Source organism: Schistocerca nitens, chromosome 5 (genome assembly GCF_023898315.1).
Source record: "Schistocerca nitens isolate TAMUIC-IGC-003100 chromosome 5, iqSchNite1.1, whole genome shotgun sequence".
NCBI lineage: Eukaryota > Metazoa > Arthropoda > Insecta > Orthoptera > Acrididae > Schistocerca > Schistocerca nitens.
The window spans coordinates 220,404,404-220,427,773 of record NC_064618.1 but is presented as its reverse complement, the minus strand read 5'-3'; the positions used below and the strand labels follow the sequence as shown (position 1 = coordinate 220,427,773).

General features: G+C 44.0%; 1 protein-coding gene and 1 pseudogene across 2 annotated transcripts in view; one reads left to right on the top strand and one right to left on the bottom strand.

Annotated features, from left to right (window-relative positions):
• Nucleotides 1-3,237: 3,237 nt before the first annotated feature.
• LOC126259964 (muscle, skeletal receptor tyrosine protein kinase-like) overlaps nucleotides 3,238-23,370 on the bottom strand; it is a 725,418-nt gene continuing 705,285 nt past the window's right edge. For both annotated transcript variants that reach the window (XM_049957079.1, XM_049957078.1), the window contains exon 10: nucleotides 3,238-5,223. In XM_049957079.1, the coding sequence (XP_049813036.1) occupies nucleotides 4,882-5,223 (342 nt within the window). In that variant the 3' untranslated portion in view covers nucleotides 3,238-4,881. The remainder of the gene's footprint in view (nucleotides 5,224-23,370) is intronic.
• On the top strand, nucleotides 5,406-5,523 carry LOC126261448 (5S ribosomal RNA; annotated as a pseudogene).

Below are 23,370 nucleotides of genomic sequence, written 5' to 3'. Positions count from 1 at the left end.
GTTAATTCCAATTTTCTGTCAGGAACTTTTTATAATTTTTTAAGTGACCTTACGGAAACATTATGGAACTCTCCTGAGCTATAACTTTGCTATTGTTCATCTAGATTCTGATGGGGCTGATTGTGTTCTTTATCCGGTCATGATTCACCCCACAAGTAGTGGCCCCAATAAAGTGTTGTGCCTCTTGTTGCTTTGAGTCAGAAGCCAGGTTTGATGACTCAACCTTTCTACATCTACATCTACATCCATACTCCGCAGGCCACCTGAAGGTGTGTGGTGGAGGGTACTTTGAGTACCTCTATCGGTTCTCCCTTCTATTACAGTCTCGTATTGTTTGTGGAAAGAAAGATTGTCGGTATGCCTCTGTGTTGGCTCTAATCTCTCTGGTTTTATCCTGATGGTCTCCTCGCGAGATATACGTAGGAGGGAGCAATATACTGCTTGACTCCTCGGTGAAAGTATGTTCTCGAAACTTCAACAAAAGCCCGTACCGAGCTACTGAGCGTCTCTCCTGCAGAGTCTCCCACTGGAGTTTATCTATCATCTCCGTAACGCTTTCGCGATTACTAAATGATCCTGTAACGAAGCGCGCTGCTCTCCGTTGGATCTTCTCTCTCTCTTCTATCAACCCCATCTGGTACGGATCCCACACTGGTGAGAAATACTCAAGTAGTGGGCGAACAAGTGTACTGTAATCTACTTCCTTTGTTTTCGGATTGTATTTCCTTAGGATTCTTCCAATGAATCTCAGTCTTTCTTCTGCTGTACCGCGGATTAATTTTATATTCTCATTCCATTTTAAATCACTCCTAATGCCTACTCCCAGATAATTTATGGAATTAACTCCTTCCAGTTGCTGACCAGCTATATTGTAGCTAAATGATAAAAGATCTTTCTTTCTATGTATTCGCAGCACATTACACTTGTCTAAATTGAGATTCAATTGCCATTCCCTGCACCATGCGTCAATTCGCTGCAGATCCTCCTGCATTTCAGTACAATTTTCCATTGTTACAACCTCTCGATATACTAAAGCATCATCCGCAAAAAGCCTTAGTTAACTTCCGATGTTATCCACAAGGTCATTTATATATATTGTGAATAGAAACGGTCCTACGACACTCCCCTGCGGCACACATGAAATCACTCTTACTTCGGAAGACTTCTCTCCATTGAGAATGACATGCTGCGTTCTGTTATCTAGGAACTCTTCAATCCAATCACACAATTGGTCTGATAATCCATATGCTCTTACTTAGTTCATTACACGACTGTCGGGATCTGTATCAAACGCCTTGCGGAAGTCGAGAAACACGGCATCTACCTGGGAACCCGTGTCTATGGCTCTCTGAGTCTCGTGGACGAATAGCGCGAGCTGGGTTTCACACGATCGTCTTTTTCGAAAACCATGCTAATTTCTACAGAGTAGATTTTAGGCTCCAGAAAAGTCATTATACCCGAACATAATACGTGTTCCAAAATTCTACAACTGATCGACGTTAGAGATGTAGGTCTATAGTTCCGCACATCTGCTCGACGTCCCTTCTTGGAAACGGGGATGACCTGTGCCCTTTTCCAATCCCTTGGAACGCTACGCTCTTCTAGAGACCTACGGTACACCGCTGCAAGAAGGGAAGCAAGTTCCTTCGTGTACTCTATGTAAAGTCGAACTGGTATCCCATCAGGTCCCGCGGCCTTTCCTCTTTTGAACGATTTTAACTGTTTTTCTATCCCTCTGTCATCTATTTCGCTACCTACCATTTTGTCATCTGTGCGACAATCTAGAGAAGGAACTACAGTGTAGTCATCCTCTGTTTCAGTACCATTTTGGTCACTTTGTCCAGACATTTTGTGTTGATCCACCTACCACTTTGACATAAGAGCAAAATTTCTTAGGATTTTCTGCCAAGTCAGTACATATAACTTTACTTTCCAATTCATTGAACGCCTCTCGCATAGCCCTCCTCACACTACATTTACTAGAAAATGGTGAATTTTGACTTCGTTATTCTTTGAATGTTTGAATCTTTGTTTGTGTGCATATGAGGATCCATGATGCATTCCTCATTTAATCTATTCTCCAGTGAGTACTGATGATTAATAGAATGATATGGTTCACTTTATGGACCCATAAAATTTTGTAAGTGTTAAATGTTTACTGAAGTCGAGAAAGCTACATTTTGTGGATAAATGTCAATTTGAAATAAACTTAGTACATTAAACTTTTCACCGCTGCGCATACCATCACATTATTCCACCTCTTGTCATTAACATCGTATACCGTGTAAGAGAAAGTTGCAAGGAAGTATTTAGTGAAGTGACTTCAGACAGCAGTGGAAGTTAGAGAATGATATGCACAGTTCGTTCAGTAGGTCGTTGTTACATGGCAAACATTCTTCACAACAAGGATCCATTTATCAATATGTAGGTGTCCCATAAACGTTGGGCGACTTTTAAACTGACAGGGATGGATGGTTGGGTTAACTGATTGTCCTCAGATCTGTATTTAACTGGACAACTATCTAGCCAAGATGAGCACTCGTGAGTTCAGTTCCATTGAGTTCAAAATATCAGCGTTCTATTTAGGCAGCCTACGACGTATTTTGTTATCTCATCATATTTTGTTTCGATAGATCCGATACTTATCTGAGGGTATGTAGTCGATTTCGTAGGGGAAACAACATATTTAGACTTTCCATTTAAATCGCTGTCTGAAGAAGAACTCACTAATTTAGATAAGCACCTTCGTAAAATGAAACTGGACATTGCCAACAACCAAATAATTCTACTAACTGTTTTTTTTGCAACAGCATTTGTGATTTTGGACGCTGATATAGGGCAGCTGAGTTTACTTCAATTTCAGATTGAGGTAAGGAGTTGTATGACACATCTCCGGCAGTGCAGTATTAGAGGTTACATGTTTTTAGTGATTTGTATGTATCTACCGTTATATTAGTTGCCTCAGATGTCAGTTTTTATGCAAAATGAACGAGATCATTGTGTCCGAATGCCGAAGTATCCAAATTTTTCTTCTGAAACTTACTCACCATTATTTCTACTGAATTTGATGACAGGTTTGGCATAACAACAAAGCTATATCTTTGTCATATGTTTTGCTTTATGTTTTGAAAGAAATATCTTCATTATCTTGAGTCTCGGAAAGAAAATTCTTTAAATTAGTGTACGAAACAGGTAACACTTTATTCCACATAAATACATCCAGAAAACTTAACATTAAAATTACTGAGTGACAAACAACACATATAATTGTATTTGAGAATTTCTTACTTCTATAATAGGTCTAGGTGTTTTAATTATTGGCACAATAGTTTAATGTAGCTTCTATTTTTTGGTACACAGGACAGGACTACTATTTTTTTAAATATTTTTAACGATTGCTTTATTTATATAAACTCAACACTGCACAGCGTAAAACACGCAACAACGTATTTGTGTACGAAAATGAGTATAAAGATGTATTTGAGCAAAGATTTCTCTGTAGAAAGGTACACACATTAAGAGAAAAACTGTCAGGTGAGTGCCACAGTTTCCCATAAACGGAAGACGATACTCATCGCAAGGGATATGAGGTATTTCGTGAAGCACTCACCTATTATTGACTAGGAGTCTTTATGATGCACTGTAGTCCCTCTGAAGATGGAGATGAAGAACTTCTTTGGTATTGTTCCAACGGAGGCGTATCCGCACGTATTACACTTTACACTATTGTACTCGTAACGCACAGTACTTTAGTATAGGACAGGTCTCGACGAACACTGACACATAAAATGTAACAAATGACACACGTGAGATGGCTAAGAGAGATCGGTGTGGCTACATGGTAATTTGTTTGCACGACTTCCTTGCAGATCCTAGTTTCACGAAGAAGAATCAGTATTTACAAGGAACTCTGTTTCAGAAGTGGCCGAACGTCGGGTCTTAGATGAATTTCTGAGCTAATAGTCGCTTCAATAACAATGGGTAAGAGCGTCTGACGAATATCTGCGACTGTCAGTTTTGGGTCCACCATCTGCAGATGGTGGGAGGAGGTGGAAATTTACATGACAGGAGTGATAGGTACCAGTAGTATTAAGTAGTGAGTTACAGCTTGCTACGCAATTGAAGACAGTGAACAGTAATTAATTCAAAGGCGTTTAAGGAACAGTACGTCGCTAACTACTGTAAAGCATACGACATGAGTTCTGGGTTTTCAAACGGTTTTAACAATCACTCAAGAGAGATGTATCTTTAACACCTCTCACCCATAATTAGGTATTTTCCATGCAAACATGTACCGCGTATTCACAACTTAACAATAAAGATTCGTGAAACGAACTTGAAGTATTTCACAGAAACTGTTCAAATTATTTTGGACGCGACGCCCATTAACAAAACAATGGGATGAAGATTCATCTCCTCTTTTTCTCGCGTATTTTCGCTTAGAGTAGCTCTTGGATCAGCCGCAAAAGACGTGGATTTAAATACGGCACGTGTTTGTCGTGAACTGAGTTGCGTGAAATGATACGAAAAAACTCATTGCATTGCTGGCATTTGGCATGGCCGGTGGCCAACAAGTACTCCATCAGCTAGTCCGGCAGCTATGTAAACCACCTGATCGTTTGTACTATAGACAATGGAGTCCATTACGGGTCAGACATCCGCGCACGAGGTGGGCGAGGCTGGACACGACGCTAAGTGGGTGTACGACACCGTGGGCAAGACCGATGCCTTCAGTGGTCCTGAAAATCGTCCCAGGCAGCCTCCACCGAGGCGGGCCGGTTCGCGAGTTTTTGCGGAGACCTGAGGGCGAGATCCACTGTGCGGCAGACAGAATCTCCCCGCCGTGAGGGCGGTGGGGGAGTCTGCACTGGGGGCGGAGCCTCAGTCTGGCAGCGGCTGCAAGTAATCCCTGGCGGAGGGCGACGGCAGCAGATAGTTGTCGCCGTCCAAGATGTCCGCGCTGCTGGGAGACGTCGCGCCGGAGGCGGAGGAGGCGGCGCCGGGGGCGGAGGTGGAGGCGGAGGCGGCGGGAGCGGGCAGCGGGAAGCCGCCGGGCGGCAGTGGGAGGCGGGGCTGCGCCTCGGCCAGCCTGGCTGCCATGTCCGGGAAGCGCGGGCGGTCGCGCGGCTCCATGCGCCAGCAGTGCAGCATCATCTGGCTCGCCAGCGGCGGGCAGTCCTCGGGTGGCGCCAGCAGCTGACCCGCCAGCACCAGCCGCACCACCTGCAAACACCATCCACTCTCTGTGTTTCTCATACAGCGATGCGTTATGTTTAACTTAGTGTTTACTATATTACATGTTTCTTTCTGCTTGTAGTCTAAATTGCAGAGTATGATCCGAGGATGACCTACATAGGGTGAAACCGGTCACCACTTATGAATAAAAGGTTTTTTATGCGATCAAAGACAACGGCCTTGCCGCAGTGGATACACCGGTTCCCGTGCTATCACCGAAGTTAAGCGCTGTCGGGCGTGGTCGGTACTTGGATGGGTGACCATCCAGGCCACCATGCGCTGTTGCCATTTTTCTGGGTGCACTCAGCCTCGTGATGCCAATTGAGGAGCTACTCGACCGAATAGTAGCGGCTTCGGTCAAGAATACCATCATAACTACCGGGAGAACGGTGTGCTGACCCCATGTCCCTTCTATCCGCATCCTCCCCTGAGGATGACACGGCTGTCGGATGGTCCAGGTAGGCCACTCGTCGCCTGAAGACGGAGTGCTTTTTTATGCGATCTAAACCGTTCTATACAGACTGTTTCAGAAATGCTGGTCAACGAAACGAAAGCTGAAATTTTAAATTTAGCATTTGCGAAATCTTTCACGCAGGAGGATCGTACAAACATACCGCCGTTTGAGTCTCGTACAGATTCCCGTATGGAGGACATAGTGATAGACATCCCTGGGGTTGTGAAGCAGCTGAATGGGTTGAAAATAAATAAATCGCCAGGTCCTGATGAGATTCCAATTCGGTTTTACAGAGAGTACTCTACTGCATTGGCTCTTTACTTACTTTGCATTTGTTGCGAATCTCTTGCCCAACGTAAAGTCCCGAGCGACTGGAAAAAAGCGCAGATGACGCCTGTATATAAGAACGGTAGAATAACGGATCCTCAAAATTACAGACCAATATCCTTAACATCGGTTTGTTGCAGGATTCTCGAACATTTTTTCAGTTCGAATACAATGAATTTCCTTGAGACAGAGAAGTTGCTGTCCTTGCATCAGCATGGCTTTAGAAAGCATCGCTACTGCGAAACGCAACTCGCCCTTTTTTCACATGATATCTTGCGAACAATGGATGAAGGGTATCAGACGGATGCCATATTCCTTGACTTCCGGAAAACGTTTGACTCGGTGACCCACTGCAGACTCCTAACTAAGGGGTTGGTTCCCAAGTATGTGACTTCTTAAGTAATAGAACCCAGTACGTTGTCCTCGATGGTGAGTGTTCATCGGAGGTGAGGGTATCATCTGGAGTGCCCCAGGGAAGTGTGGCAGGTCCGCTGTTGTTTTCTATCTACATAAATGATCTTTTGGATTGGGTGGATAGCAATGTGCGGCTGTTTGCTGATGATGCTGTGGTGTACGGGAAGGTGTCGTGGTTGAGTGACTGTAGGAGCATACGAGGTGACTTGGACAGGATTTGTGATTGATGTAAAGAATGGCAGCTAACTCTAAATGTAGATAAATGTAAATTAATGCAGATGAATAGGAAAACGAATCACGTAATGTTTCAATACTCCATTAGTAGTGTAGCGCTTGACACAGTCACGTCGATTAAATTTTTGGGCGTAACATTGCAGAGCGATATGAAGTGGGACAAGCATGTAATGGCAGTTGTAGGGAAGGCGGATAGTCGTCTTCGGTTCATTGGTAGAATTTTGGGAAGATGTGGTTCATCTGTAAAGGAGACCGCTTATAAAACACTAATACGACCTATTCTTGAGTACTGCTCGAGCATTTGGGATCCCTATCAGATCGGATTGAGGGAGGACACAGAAGCAATTCAGAGGCGGGCTGCTAGATTTGTTACTGGTAAGTTTGATCATCATGCGAGTGTTACGGAAATGCTTCAGGAACTCGGGTGGGAGTGTCTAGAGGAAAGGAGGCGTTCTTTTCGTGAATCTCTACTGAGGAAATGTAGAGAACCAGCATTTGAGGCTGACTGCAGTACAATTTTACTGCTGCCAACTTACATTTCGCGGAAAGACCACAAAGATAAGAGAGATTACGGCTCGTACAGAGGCATATAGGCAGTCATTTTTCCCTCGTTCTGTTTGGGAGTGGAACAGGGAGAGAAGATGCTGGTTGTGGTACGAGGTATCCTCCGCCACGCATCGTATGGTGGATTGCGGAGTATTTATGTAGATGTAGATGTAGAATAAACAGGGATACGACAGGAGTGGTCATTTGAAACAAAAGTCAAGTAAACAAGGTCTCTAAGACGCATTCCTTAAGAGCCGTGAGCAGTTCTTTATCTTCGATACTGTGAAATAAATCTATTCAAATGCAAGCTCTTTGCTTGCATATTTTGGGAAGTAGTACGATTGACCAAAATAAGAAAAAAGTCCGGTAGACATTTGCTCTAAAATGCTTACATTAGAAGTTATGGTTCCGGCGTAACGTCAAGCGCCGGCATGCCAGGCATGCCGTTAGGTAGAGCAGAAAGGGCCGCGAAGAAGACGTCATCCAATAGTACGCTGACCGACCCCTCTCTAGGGCGACAACGAGACATCAGCGGCATTTATACGGAGAGGATTAAAATGGTTCAAATGGCTCTGAGCACTACGGGAGTTAACATCTGAGGTCATCAGTCCCCTTGAACTTAGAACTACTTAAACCTAACTAACCTAAGGACTTCACACACATTCATGCCCGAGGCAGGATTCGAACCTGTGACCGTAGCAGCAGCGCGGTTCCAGACTGAACGGCCTAGAACCGCTCGGCCCCGCCGGCCTGCCTATGAAGAGGACATAGCACCGCGCCGCCTGGCTGCGGCTCAGTTGAAGACTAGCCGTTCTACGAGCTCTACAGCACCGACTTAGGAACTGTATAATTTCATTACGAGCTCTACAGCACCGACTTAGGAACTGTATAATTTCACTTGTATTAGGCATCATGCCCGCAGCTCTTCGTCGAGTACCCAGCGTTGCTGCCTCTGGACCACATGTTCATGGGTTCAATTCCCGGCCGGGTGGGGGATTTTCTCTGCTCGGGGGTTCGGTGTTTGTGTTGTCCTCATCATTTCCTCCTCCTCCTCCTCATCATCATTCGTGACGGTGTCTAGATTGGACTGTGACAAAAAAAGGGACTGTATAAAATTTGGGACTTTTTACGGGCGCCGATGACGGCGCAGTTGAGCGCCCACAAACCAAACATCATCATTAGGCATCGTCTATACTGTTGAGATTTCTTATTTTGTCTGTCGCCCATTGCTTGTGACATATCATTGTAAATTCTTAAGTATTCTCATTTATCTTACTGTAATAAAAATTCATTAATAAGATTTGCTTGAATTATTATCCAGCGATCCGAGAAAGCAGGTTTCCTAGGCACCCCATACTCGACGAGTAGGCAGCACAGAAAAGTTATGAGCACTTGTTCATCACAAGATTTGTGTTTCAAATTAGCGAAAATGAACAAGTTGTCGTAGTTCTTAGGGTACGCATTTTAGAGCATATGTTTACCGGACATTGTTTCTTGTTTTGGTGCACAATGCCGCTTCCCAAAATATGGAAAGCAACGATCTTGCAGTAGAAGAGATTTGTAACATAAACATCGAAAATCCAGAATTAGTCTAAGGTATGCGTTTTAGAGCGTATGTTTACTTGACTTTTTTTTGTTTTGGATGATCATTCCTGCCATATCCCTAAATATTCACCATAAATTCTGAAACACCTTGTATACTATTTGATTACTGTACGTTGTGATCGCTGCTACATCCGATATGTTTACAGAAATTACATGTCAGACACTTTACATGGGCCTCAAACGTGACGTGAGAATGAACCCATCTCAGTCCACACCGAGAGACTTAACTTCTCAAGTTCTCCGCTTTTTCGACAAGTGAATAAATGAATGTAATGCCTTACTGAATTCTCAACGTATTGATTATGTAACATAGTTCATATTACAAGCAAACTGGTGGCCCTGTGACAGGTTGAAGAAGCCTGATGGGCAGGCTGAGACTTTACTGCTCTAGGAGTACCCCTCACATCCAAATTCATCCACATTCGGGATGTGGTAGGGATTGTGAACCGAACCCACGAGACTCCTGGACGCCTTAGCCCAGATCTGCTCTGTAGCATCTCATCGTATGTAGCGTTCGTGAACTACAAAACTTATCGGTATGGATGACTGACATCCAGTTGGAACACTAGTATTTAGTTTGCTCATTCCAGCGAGTTACTTCTATGGCGACAACAATTTGGTGTGGCTTCGGGGATGTTCTCAACAAGCGAATTCTCGACGGCGTTGCAAATGCTTACGAACTGTAAGTTATACTTGTAGCAGCACCGAATCAGGAGCTGTGGCTCTTCAACGGGTCTGTGCATATGGATGAGTTATGTGCCATTGGTAACCAGGTTTGTGAGTCACACATCTTTCTACGAGGGCCGTTCGGAAAGTAACCTCCGGTTGATTTAAAAAAATACACCAAGTTAAATAAAAATATTTTAATATATACATCTTACAACTACATCTTTGCACTATTTTTCTACATAGTCTCCATAGCGATTGAGGCACTTATCGTATCTCTTCACAAGCTTTGAAATTCCTTCTGCATAAAAATCACCCGCTTGTGCCTGGAGCCAGCCTGTGACCGCATCTTTGAGCTCTTCGTCGTCATCAAACTGCTGTGACCCGAGCCATTTCTTCAAATGCATGAAGAGGTGATAATCACTTGGCGCCAGGTCTGGGCTGTAAGGTGGATGGTTGATAACGTCCCACTTGAAGGACTCAAGAAGGGCCGTTGTTCTGCGAGCAGAGTGAGGACGGGCGTTATCGTGCAAAAAAACGATACCGGAAGTCAGCATACCACGGCGTTTGTTCTGTATAGCCCGTCGTAACTTTTTTATTGTTTCACAGTACACGTCTTGATTAATGGTCGTACCACGTTCCATGAATTCAACCAACAACACCCCTTTGGCATCCCAAAACACCGTTGCCATCAGTTTTCTGGCAGAAAAATCTTGCGAGGCTTTTCTTGGTTTGGTAGGCGAATTTGAATGTGCCCACATCTTTGATTGTTCTTTTGTCTCAGGGTTCACGTACTTAATCCAGGTTTCGTCAACGGTCGCGATTCTGTTTAACAATGGTTCTCCTTCGTCCTCATAACGTGACAGAAAGTCTAATGCAGAGGCCATTCTTTGAGCTTTGTGGTGGTCGGTAAGAATTTTGGGCACCCATCGTGCACAGAACTTACGGTAACCCAATCTTGCTGCAACTATCTCGTACAAGAGAGTCTTAGAAATCTGTGGAAAACCAGTAGACAACTCCGACATTGAGAAACGTCGATTTTCACGAACTTTTGCATCAACTGTCTGAACGAGTTCGTCAGTCACCAATGATGGTCTACCACCCCTCTCTTCATCATGAACGTTTTCTCGTCCACTTTTAAATAAACGTACCCATTCACGGACAACTCCTTCACTCATAACTCTTGGTCCGTACACGGCACAAAGCTCACGATGAATAGCTGCTGCAGAATATCCTTTGGCTGTAAAAAACCTTATGACAGCATGCACTTCACATTTGGCGGGGTTTTCTATTGCAGCACACATTTCAAACTGCCACAAACACTAAACTAGCGCAGGTACGACGTTCACTCGACCACGGCTTGATGCCGACTGACCTGTTGAGTGCGTGAACGCACAGATGGCGTCGCTACTCCCCCCACAACCCGCACTGTGACCAATCGGAGGTTACTTTCTGAACCGCCCTCGTATATCTACTTTTCAATACGAGGATTGTTCCATAGGCATGATAACAAAATCTCTCACCAATGGATAAATACCTCATGTGAATTAAACTCTGTGTGTAGGTGGAAGAGACGATGAAAGATTTCAAGCGCTGTCGGTAGATGGAGGTAATTGCACCACAATAGTACGAAATATGGTTTGAAGACGGAGGTGGTGATGGATACGTAGTCGACAATTTAAGTGCCAAGTGTAATAAGGAGTTTAAAGCTTCATTTCATCGCCAACTAGTGAAAGTTTACGGTGCGAGTGTAATGTTAGTACAAAATGATGTTTTAATAGTGCAAGACATATGCCAGACGAGCTAAGATAAGGTCAGGCAAGTACGTCCGTCGCATATGACAAAGTGTGCCGTATCGAAGGGTAGACTCAAGCCAATCGCCACATTTGAGTCATGTTACACACAAACTCGACATCTCCACTGGCAGTGTACTGCTACGCGTATCTTTCGAATACCAGCAAAATTTGGTACTGTTCAGCTCCCGATGACATGTCAATGGCCCCTCTAAAAAGGTAACATCGTAGTGTCGTGCGTGCAAAAGTGTTTTACGTGCAACTGTGCTCCTAATATTCACGTAATACAATCAGAATGGGTGACCGCGATACAGTCAATTAATGACCGCAAAGCCGACGAAGATACGAAATTCAGCTAATCTGTAAGCAAAATAAGAGATGACGGATGAAGCACGTAGGACCCTACACAGCCAAAGAGGGCAGTCTTGGCTAAAAGAACCTGCGTTGAACACAGACTTTAATTTGATGAAGAAGTATCTGAGAAGGCATTTTCGAGCACAGTATATTATAGTAGCGGATCATGGACCGCGGGAAAATAGGGAAAGAAGAGAACTGAGAAGTTTGAGATGTGGCGCTACAGAACGATTCTTAAAATTAGGTGGACTTATAAGGAATGAGGTGGTTCCCTTCAGAATCGTGGAAGACAGAAACGTACGAAAAACGTTGGAAAGAAGGAAGGATAGGATGATAGAGTATTTGTTAAGACGTTAAGGCATAACTCATATAGTAAGAGACGGAGCTGTAGAAGGTTAAAACTGTAGGGGAGAAGAGAGATTGGAATACATGCAATTCAGGACGTAGGGTGCAAGAGGCTGCCACAAGAGCGCAATTCGTGGCGGGCCGCGTCAAACCAGTCAGAAGACTGACGATCTAAAAATAAAGCGAAACAATTTTCAGCTAGGAAGTGAGGATAAAGGCTGAAAGTGCTTTCGGTTATGATCGCCTTTCACTACCACTATGATATGATAATGTTGCACACCGAGATCTCTAGAAGTGCTGCACGACAGTCAGTTACACCCATGTCAGTCAATTGCACCCTTTCATCGCATTAACCAGGCCCCCAGTTCAGCGCAAGACAGACGGGGAATTGGTTGGGCTGTTGCAACTCTTTTGCGACGTTGAATGCTGGGCCAGGCTTACACCTCTGCGACATCACAAGCGACACTACAGCTCACACGTCGCGTGGCTAAATTTTTGTTCAGTGAATGCGAAAACTCCTGATGTCGCTGTTTCGTTACCCTTCTCACACGATGCGTACGCTACAGTTTTCACCATTTATGCGTCATGCTTAGAGTCACAACTTTTTGGTTTTTCAGTTGTGTAAGTTACTGTGTGCCACGTTTATCGAAGAAACTATTTTGTTATTTTCAAGCAGTCTGTTTATAATGTACCGATAAGTAAATAACATGGTCTTGAGAAATAAAGGAATAATTAATGAATGAATAGAAGAGATATTTACAAGAATGCTATGGGGCAAGAGGTCGTCCCGGTGCTTTGGATATGGAGGACGAATAAAGATTGTTTAAAGAGGAGAAAGGAACTTCAATATTATGGAAGAAGTTAAGGACATGACACGTGGAAAATAAACTAGTGGAGATGGGATTCCGAATCATCCTACCAGAGGTTTAAGCCAAGAAAACGCAGAAATACTGAATTTTTGCATTTATATTTATGAGAAAAATCAGTGGCCAGAATCAGTGTTGCGAAGAAAACAAATGCCATGAAATGTTATATGATATATGACAATATATCATTCAGCAAAAATCCTACAAAGTACGATTAATGGGGGAAACATAAAAAAAAGAAAAAGAGGTAGAGAAGTTCCTGCAGCTCTTTTTGGGTTGGAAAAAGGTTTTTACACAGTTAAATGGATGAAAATTTTTTATCTCTGTAGTAGATCGAAATTAGCTAGAAGGAAAAGTGACTAGTGAGCAATTTATATATCACTCGAAAAGTAAAAGGAGGCGATGAGGTAACAGAAAGATTTAAAATTGAGAGAGGAAATAACGTTGTTTTTTTTAATTACTCTGTTTAACATCCATTTAGATGATTCAGTTAAGAACTGCCTTCAATAAATGCGTAGGAGGAAGGAAAATAAAATGTATAACATTTCCAGATGACGTGGTACTACTGAGTGAAAATGAAACAATACGTTAAAAGAAATGAACACCTGCTGTAAGGAACGTGGAATGAAGATAGATATGGAAAAGAGTAAGGCAATGATTTTACAAGGCAGTCAAGGAAAATAAAACTGAAAATTTGTGATGAGTTAGTGAAGCAAAAAGTGGTTCAAATGGCTCTGAGCACTATGGGACTCAACATCTATGGTCATCAGTCCCCTAGAACTTAGAACTACTTAAACCTAACTAAACTAAGGACAGCACACAACACCCAGTCATCACGTAGTGAAGCAAGTTGATAAATTCAGGTACCTAGGATATGACACATAATCAAAAATAAAAACGGGTATAGCTATTGGAAGAGATATCGTTTACGGAATGAGATCATGCGAAAGAACTTGTTCCCTCCAAGCTGCAGTTTATCGAAGATTGCTGGAGCTATGTAGGGTGCCTAGCGACTGGAAAAAATGCAGGTCATTCTCGTTTTCAAGTAGGGTCGTAGGACAAATGAACATAATTATTAGTCCATATTGACGTCAGTTTGTTGGGACGTGTTATATGCTCAAGAATTATGAATGTTTGGAGAAAAAAAATCTTCTCTATAAAGATCAACACGGATTCTGCCAACAGAGGTCTTGCGAACTCACCTCGCTCTGTTCCTACGTGACATCCATAATGTTGTGGATTGGCAAGACAGCCAACCCACTATGAGAGGAAGCCGAAAGGCAAGCGTTTTAGCTCACGCAGGCTGGCGTGAGGTCTGGAACAGGTCAAGGAAATGAGACTAACAAAAAACGTACGTAGCTGCTGGAATACTTAACTTTAATCCATAATTGGTGAACATCGCTCTTGACGGTACATGTTTTACAGCATCAATAGTAACTGGTAATGGCGCCTTGCTAGGTCGTAGCAAATGACGTAGCTGAAGGCTATGCTAACTATCGTCTCGGCAAATGAGAGCGTAATTTGTCAGTGAACCATCGCTAGCAAAGTCGGCTGTACAACTGGGGCGAGTGCTAGGAAGTCTCTCTAGACCTGCCGTGTGGCGGCGCTCGGTCTGCAATCACTGATAGTGGCGACACGCGGGTGCGACGTATACTAACGGACCGCGGCCGATTTAAAGGCTACCACCTAGCAAGTGTGGTGTCTGGCGGTGACACCACACATACGGCTGTAGACAACGGCGCTCAGATTGATGCTCTGTTAATTGACTTCAGAAAGACATTTGACACAGTCCCGAATTGCCATTTTCTTAAAAAATACGAGCTTACCGACTATCGGATCAAATTTGCTGTTTTCAAGACTTTCTTAGAGATAGGACTTAACACGTCGCTCTTAACTGAACAAAATCGACAGATGTATAGGGAATTCCCGGAGTAGCGCAAGGAATGGTTATAGGATTGTTATTGTTTACAGTCTGTTTAAACGATCTAGAAGAAAGCATGGGCTGTTCGTTAAGACTGTTCACAGATGATGTGGTTGTCTCTAAGAAAGTAGCAGCTCTAGGAGGTAGTCTCCATTTGCAGGCGACTGTTGAATGGTGCAGGATTTGGCAGAGGACCATGAGCGCAAATAAATGTAGCATATTGCGCATACACACACACACAAAAAGAAATCCTCTACTATACAACATTGCAGATGACAAATTACTACCGCAAAATATCTAGGAGTAACTATCCAGAGCGACCTTCAGTGAAATTACGACGTAAAACACATGGTAGATAAAGCAGATGCAAAACTCAGATTCATTAGAAGACTCAAGGAAAAGTATCTCACCCACGATAGAAGTGGCTTATAAGGCCTTGTTCGACCGATTCTTGAGTATTATTTATTAGTCTTAGATCCTTACCAGGTAGGACTGATAGAAAATGCAGAGAAGATCCAACGAAGAGAGGCGCGTCTCCTCACGGGTTCGTTTAGCCGGTGCGAGAGCGTTACAATAGCTCCTGTGGCAGACGTTATTAATTAGGTGCTGCACATCACGGAGAGGATTACTACTGAAATTTCGAATGAGCACTTTTCGGGAAAAGTCGGACAGCATGTTACTACCTCCCACGTAAATCTCGCGAAATTGGAGAAATTAGAGCTAATACAGAGGCCTGCCGACAATCATTCTTCCCAAGCGGCACCTGCAAGTGGAACAAGGGGAGGGGGGAGGGGGGGGAGGGCGGGGGGGGGATAGACTAGTGGTACTAGAAGCACCCTTCGCCACACACCGTTGGGTGGTTTGTGGAGAATGATGTAGATGTACGAGGGTAATCCCAAAAGTAAGGTCTCCTATTTTTTTATAAGTACAGAACTCTATTTGCGTGGCAGTTGGTCATACTGTTACGAAGAGTGCTTCACGTGCTGTGTGTAAACATGCGCACGCCGCGCTGAGGAGCTCAGTCTTGGCTTGGCAGCCGTTGAGAATGGAACTCCCGTTGGATGTTACCGCCAAGTGCGAATTGCACGCAGTTATTCGGTTTTTGAACGCAGAGGGCACTGCGCCGATTGAAATCCATCGCCAACTGACGGAAGTGTATGGTGAGTCGTGCATTGATGTCAAAAATGTTTGTAAGTGGTGTAGAGAGTTTGCAGCTGGTCGGACCGTAATTCACGACGAACAAAGGAGTGGCAGACCGTCAATTTCTGAGGAGGCAGTGTTGAAGGTTGAGAAAAGCATGCGTGAAGATCGGCGGATCACCCTGGATGATCTCTGCACGTTGGTTCCTGAGGTTTCCCGAAGCACCGCTCACAGAATTTTAACGGAAACATTAAACTACCGGAAGGTGTGCGCAAGATGGGTGCCACGCATACTGACTGATAACCACATGCGGCAACGAGTTGATGGTTCCCGCGCATTTCTTCACCGCCTTGCAGCCGAACAGGACAACTTTCTGGACTCAATTGTCACGGGTGACGAAACTTGGGCATACCACTTTAAACCTGAGACCAAGCAACAATCACGCCAGTGGCCGCATCCTTCTTCGCCAAAGCCGCGGAGATTAAAAAAAATCACAGTCTGCCGGTAAAGTCATAACAACCGTCTTTTTGGGATCGGAAAGGGGTATTGTTGGTTGACTTTATGCCGTCTGGGACCACAATTAACACTGACAGGTACTGTGGGACTCTGAAAAAACTCAAACGGGCAATTCATAACCGGAGAAGAAAAATGTTGAGCAAGGGCGTACACATTCTCCATGACAACGCTCGCCCACACATCGCTCGGCAAACCGTTGCTCTCCTGCCACAGTTTCAGTGGAACACAATCACCCACCCACCCTATAGCCCTGACTTGGCGCCCAGTGACTATCACTTGTTCCCTAGGTTAAAAGAATGGCCGGAAAGCGGTTCAACTCCGACGACGAGGTGAAAGAAGAGATTCATAACTTTCTGAACAGCATGGCGGCGAGCTGGTATGATATGGGCGTACAAATACTGCCACAGCGCCTAAAAAAGTGCATCGACAGAAATGGTGATTATGTCGAAAAACAGCTAAATGTTCACGCTGTAAGCTGATGTAAACCACTGTAGAAACAAACAGGTCTATATACTTATAAAAAGTAGGAGACCTTACTTTTGGGATTACCCTCGTAGATTGAGTATTTTCTGTTGTCCATTAAGCAAAAAATTAAGGAAGAGTTTTGTGAAGAATTTTAATGGCGCGTAGGCGTCTGTGGAGTCGTGATGTGGACACTGTGGCGGTGAGAGGAGTTTTTAGATGTGAATTTTGAGAAGAATAAAAATTGTGAAATAGAAAGAAAAAATTAGGAACGTGTTGTGTTACAAACGGCGAACTAGAAAAGACAAATAGGGGAAAGAAATAAGAGGAGGAAAATAAATTGGCTAGCACAGTAGATGAGCAGAGACTGCATCATAAAGGATGGTGCATTACTTTCTGAGCAACCCTCGTAGGATTCTCGGTTGATGATGTAAGGCGCTATGAGCTTGATCGAGGTGGTCCTGCAGATGCCCGACTGCTTTTAAATTGGGGAGTTTAGCGGCCAGAAGAGTATATTAGACCCATCCAGGCGCTCTTCGAACCACGCACATACCTTGGGAACTGTGTGGCGCGTTGTATTATCCTGCTGGTAGATGCCTTTTTTCCGAGGAAAAACAAGCTGCTTGTAGGGGTGGGTATGGTCCCCAAATATCTATTGTGCCTTTCAGAAACCGAGATCACTCAGGGAATGTCACGAAAACATTCCCCACCCCATAAAGCTCCTCCTCCTGTCTGGACCAAAAAAATAGTGCAAATGGCTCTAAGGACTGTGGGAATTTACATCTCAGGTCATCAGTCCACTAGACATAGAACTACTTAAACCTAACTAATTTAAGGATATCACACACATCCATGTCCGAGGCAGGATTCGAACGTGCAGCCGTAGCAACAGCGCGGTTCCGGACTGAAACGCCTAGAACCGCTCGGCCACAGCGGCCGGCTGCCTGGACCTTTCAGACGATTGCTGCAGAGTGTTTGCTTTGTGACGCCGTACACGCCAAAGCCAACTGCCCAATGCAGCTTAAACGTGATTCATCTGAAAAGGCTACCTATTGCCAATCAGTGGACGTCCAGTTGACGTACTGTTGTGAAAATTCCACCTTCGTCGCCGATGAACGTTAGTCAGCATGGATGCATGAACCAGGCGTCTGTTATGGTGGCATATACGCAGCAACGCTCGCTGAACTGTCATTGAGACGACACTGTTGGTAGCCCCTTGTTTCATCTAGGCGGTCCATTGCTCAACAGTTGCACATCTGTTAGCCCGCAGCCATCGTCCACTCCTCTCACTATGGCCCGTTGTGGACCACAGTTGCTTCGGCACAGGTTTCGGATAGCGCCGTTTAGCATGCATGGTATAACCACGGCGACACCCAAACAGTATACAGACTTAGCCATTTCGCAAATTCTTCCCCCTTGGGCCGAAAGCCAATGATCATGCCCTTTTGGACATCACATAAGTAGCGCCGTTTCCGCATTACAAGAGCGACTGCACAGTTTTCCGCCTCCCACGACACGCTTTTTATGTCCTCCACTGCTAGGGCAGCTACCTGCCATCTATGAGTAGTTACTGAACACTGTCGTCGTACCTTGACGGGGGTTACATTAATGTGTAAGTATGTGTCCATTTTGAAGTACATCGAATCGTAAAAAGGAAACCAACTGAGCACGACTGTAATGTAAAAGAACTGGAAGTAGTTAAGTAGAAATAGATAGTCCATACGAAGTAATTACACTCACTAATTCGGTACGTCAGCAGTGAAAGTGAAAAATAGTTCGGGTCAGATTAGGACGAGAACTAAAAATAAAATTAGAAAAAAAAGTGTTATTACCCGCGTCGTATTTCTATTCTACGAGTGAGATCAAATTCCGATCTCTCGTTGACAATGGGAGCTTTTATTGTTGTACCTAAATGCGACTTTGCGAGTGTAGCGACCTATGGCGCAGTAAAAGCCGGCCATAACGTCACAGACGGGCAGTGCATTGGCAGGGGAGGAATTTACTGGAGGCAACGACCGGCATATGAACTGCAGTCGGATTTGCAATGGACGCCACGCTTACTCCCGGTATGCGCAATTCACCCGCTGAGCTCCAGGCTGCATCGCAAATATCTATCCGTAGGAAGCTGAGGTGAGTGACCGGGGACGAATCGTTGCTTTCTCTTGTCACACTTTCAAGCTCTACATTTCCAGTTTCACTTTTCTTCAGAGTATCGCGAACAATACTGATTTTTAATATCTGGTCCACTGAGGGATCGTCAGTGTGGAATGAGGGTAACGAAGACGGAAAGAGCTGTCAATAGACACTCGTGGTCGTTGTGGTTTGCTACGTTTGTAAGGTGGCTACAATTTCGCACCTTACAAGCACTAATCCACATACTTTGCCGTGAACTACAAATACAATTAGGTATCATGTGATAGGTTGTACATCCTAAATATGAATATATAAAGGAGACTGACATTTTCACGTACGTCTTGTAAGTAACTGTTAACGTTTATTGCATGAAAGGTGACGGAGTGTCTTTACTATAAAAACGGCGTAATGAATGATTGCCTATGCTAGTAGAGGTTGGAACGCCAATGGAAATGAAACGGCTGGCGGAACTGAAGCTCTAGGTGGAAGGCCCACACAGATGTGTTGGTCCTGCTTAAACAAAGGAAATAGCAAGGCGGATGTCGTAGCATCTAAGCGCTGAAGCACAATAGGGTCGCGACCGGCCGGTTTTGTAGCCGAACCGGAAGGATTATACTTCGGAAACGCTGAAAATCTTGTACGCAGGTGGGAGGAACGAAGAAGCGGCACCTCGGATATACGCATGATGGGTTATTTCCAAGGATTTTTACTCAGAAGCGAACCATTGTACGAGTATAGGTTTATCCTCACAAACTTTCCGCGCTGGACGACAAAAGACTGAAATATGGTTGGTTGCCGTGGGTGGGGAGCCAAGCCTTGCTGGGAAGCCAGCGCTGGAGAGATGAGGTCTTCCGTTGTGAGCGCCCGTGTGTGACAGGCGGTCGCACACAGCTTTGTTGAGACAGACGGACATGCTGTCTTTGCTCTCAGGAGAGTTTATGGTTAGAACAGTTAGGCACTGCACTGTTGCGAACTTATACGATTGTGGACTTTGCCTCTGGGTTGAAAGTCGTCGTTGAGTACGCAGCGTTCAATGATTGAGAGCACTTCTGCCTATACTTACGTTGAGACGTTATCTGAACTCCGTCCTTGTGGTTGGGAGTTCACGTTTCTCGTCTGTAGAACACAGAGAGAAGAAGACAGTAATAGAGTCCTAGTGTCTGAAAGAATTTTATTGTGGCTGGAGTTCTTCCATCGTCGCAGACAAGTACGGGAACCATCACTTCGACGCACCGGACGGAGTACACACGGTGATATCGCAAATTGCTTCGACTTATTAGGGCTATAAAAGCTAAGCAGCTGTGATCACGTTAGTTTATTTCCACTGAGGTTACACACCACCGTAGATCATCTCCGAAAGTAGTGTTTTCTAGTGTTTGGTATGTAGATGATGTCAGTCATTCCGGGTTATTGATATTAGACCACGCAGTCTTAATAAGGGGCAGCGTTGGGCAATTGATTAGTAATTTTACTTAGGAAATGTAAACTTTGTAATATAAATGTTTTTTTAATCTACAATAAATATATAAGCAGGAACAACGTTTATCATTTAGTAGGATTAGTCACCTTCATTATTCATTTATGTTTAGATTGTAATTTATAGAATTAAGAGATTCTAAGATCAGCGGGTAGTCAGACAGCGCCAAATCTTCATTTTAACGTTTATTATTTTCCGTTGCGCACATTCATTTTACATCCACCTGGAGTAGCATCTTGGACACATGAGGAGATCATCACGTTTCTTGGCAAAGAAGTGTTTCGAAAGGACTAGCTCGTAAGAGTTCTTCTTTTATACTTTATACATGACTTTTCGAAAGGACTAGCTCGTAAGAGTTCTTCTTTTATACTTTATACATGACTGAGACTACATTACCTTTTAATTCTTTTGTAAATATGTGAGTCTTGTCTACGTTTTTTATTCTGAGTGGCGATTTGTTTTACCAGATGATCAACGTGTTTTCAAAAAAATGGTTCAAATAGCTCTGAGCACTATGGGACTTAACATCCGAGGTCATCAGTCCCCTAGAACTTAGAACTACTTAAACCTAACTAACCTAAGGACATCACATACATCCATGCCCGAGGCAGGATTCGAACCTGCGACCGTAGCAGTCGCGCGGTTCCGGTCTGCGCGCCTAGAACCGCTAGGCCACCGCGGCCGGCAACGTGTTTTCAATATTTACTCGATTTGCGAGCTTCGTGTTTAATTTGTAAATTACGGAGATTGACCACGCGGGGTAGCCACGTGATCTGCGGCGCCTTGCAACAGTTCGCGCGTCTCCCCCCATCGGAGGTTCGAGTCCTCCCTAGGGCATGGGTGTGTGTGTGTTTGTCCTTAGCCTAAGTTAGTTTAAGTTAGATTAAGTAATGTGGAAGTCTAGGGACCGATGACCTCAGCAGTTTGGTCCCATAGGAACTTACCACTATCACTCCCGAGAGAGCACTGTTGTATGTATAGTGCATCAAACATTACAGAACATACTTCTACTAAATTAGAAGGGAAGTCACGGAATATTTCATAAATGCAAAAAAAAAAAAATAATAATAATAAAAATTAAGACGGCTGAACACGAACCATCTGCTTCACACGTCGCTACTTTCATAAATCAACGCACATAACCACTAAACCACGATGACCTGACTCTTAGATCCCATGAAGGATTTAACTGGCGACATGTCATTAAGCGACTTTAATTATACAAATTATACCAATAATGAGGTGTTTTTATTAATATTGTGCCGGCTGCTGTGGCCGAGCGGTTCTACGCCCTTCAGTCCGGAACCACGCGGCTGCTACGGTCGCGGTTTCGAATCCTGCCTCGGGCATGGATGTGTGCGATGTCCTTAGGTTGGTTAGTTTCAAGTAGTTCTAAGTCTAGGGGACTGATGACCTCAGATGTTAAGTCCCATAGTGCTTAGAGCCTTATGAACCATTTTTATAAATCTTTTATGTGTCGTTGCTCTGAAACATCATACTTTCATAACATGGAAATATGCAGGTGTTCATACGATTTGCCGGCCGGAGTGGCCGTGCGGTTCTAGGCACTTCAGTTTGGAAACGCGTGACCGCTACGGTCGCAGGTTCGAATCCTGCCTCGGGCATGGATGTGTGTGATGTCCTTAGGTTAGTTAGGTTTAAGTAGTTCTAAGTTCTAGGGGACAGATGACCGCAGATGTTAAGCCCCATAGTGCTCGGAGCCATTAGAACCCTTTTTCGTACGATTCAATTTGGTGACTCCCAAGCACCCTACATCGAGTTCTAGGGAAAATCGATATTGCCAAAAGGTCAGAAGTTTTACACGTTGACAGTGCGGTCTCAGGCTAAGAAGAATTTTGTTGACTATTACCCCAGATAATTGAAAATGAAATCGAAAAACCTATCAAATATGAGGTAAGTAATGTACCCGCCTCCGTACTCAGGTTTCTAATGCACGTCCATGTGGTTGAGCTCGATCAGAGATAACCGATAACTGGCAGAAAATTTCATCACAAGTTTGGCCGGCAAGTGGAGGAAAAGTGGTGGCGCCAATTTTCCGATTACCAGTCTTCACACCGCTTTCATGGATTAAATTGTGTCCTACGGTGTGAGGGCACGTGACGTTATTGATGTGAATCCATCATTCGGATAGGGACGTTAAGCTCAACAGCCCCCTTAGTGCTATTCGAGAGGAGCAGAGTGCGTACAGATGCCAGGTTTTATCCTCTCATCTTACAGCACATCATCACACCAAACTATATACAGTCACCTACACTCAAGAGATACGTTTAAGAAAACACAACCAGCATACGTCGCTAGGGAAGGGGCCATTGTGGCACAGAGGAACAAAAGACGACGGGGTCTCTCACCTGACAGCTCCCTTTGATTCACATTCATCCAGTACTTTAATTCTGCAAAGAAAATGTGTCCTTCATTGATTGGGTCTTATGTCTCATTAAAATGGTACTTCTCATTTTTTAATGATATGGCTCTTGTGTTTCATGAAAACGTTATTGCTTGATGCCTGTTCTACCTGATTTACTCAGCTGAGTGAAATTTTAAACAAATGGCATTTCTAATACACTGATGCTCTTTTTGTGTGGCAAGCGCCACTTTCTTTTTAATTTCCATTACTAGACCGTTGGCATTTGTTCTTACATTTAATTTTTCTAAAATGTCTCACACTCAACAATGACATAAGTTTTGCCCTATATACAATGTGGGCATATACACTACTGGCCATTAAAATTGCTACACCAAGAAGAAATGCAAATGATAAACGGGTATCCATTGGACAAATATATTATACTAGAACTGACATGTGATTACGTTTTCACGCAATTTGGGTGCATAGATCCTGAGAAATCAGTACCCAGAACAAC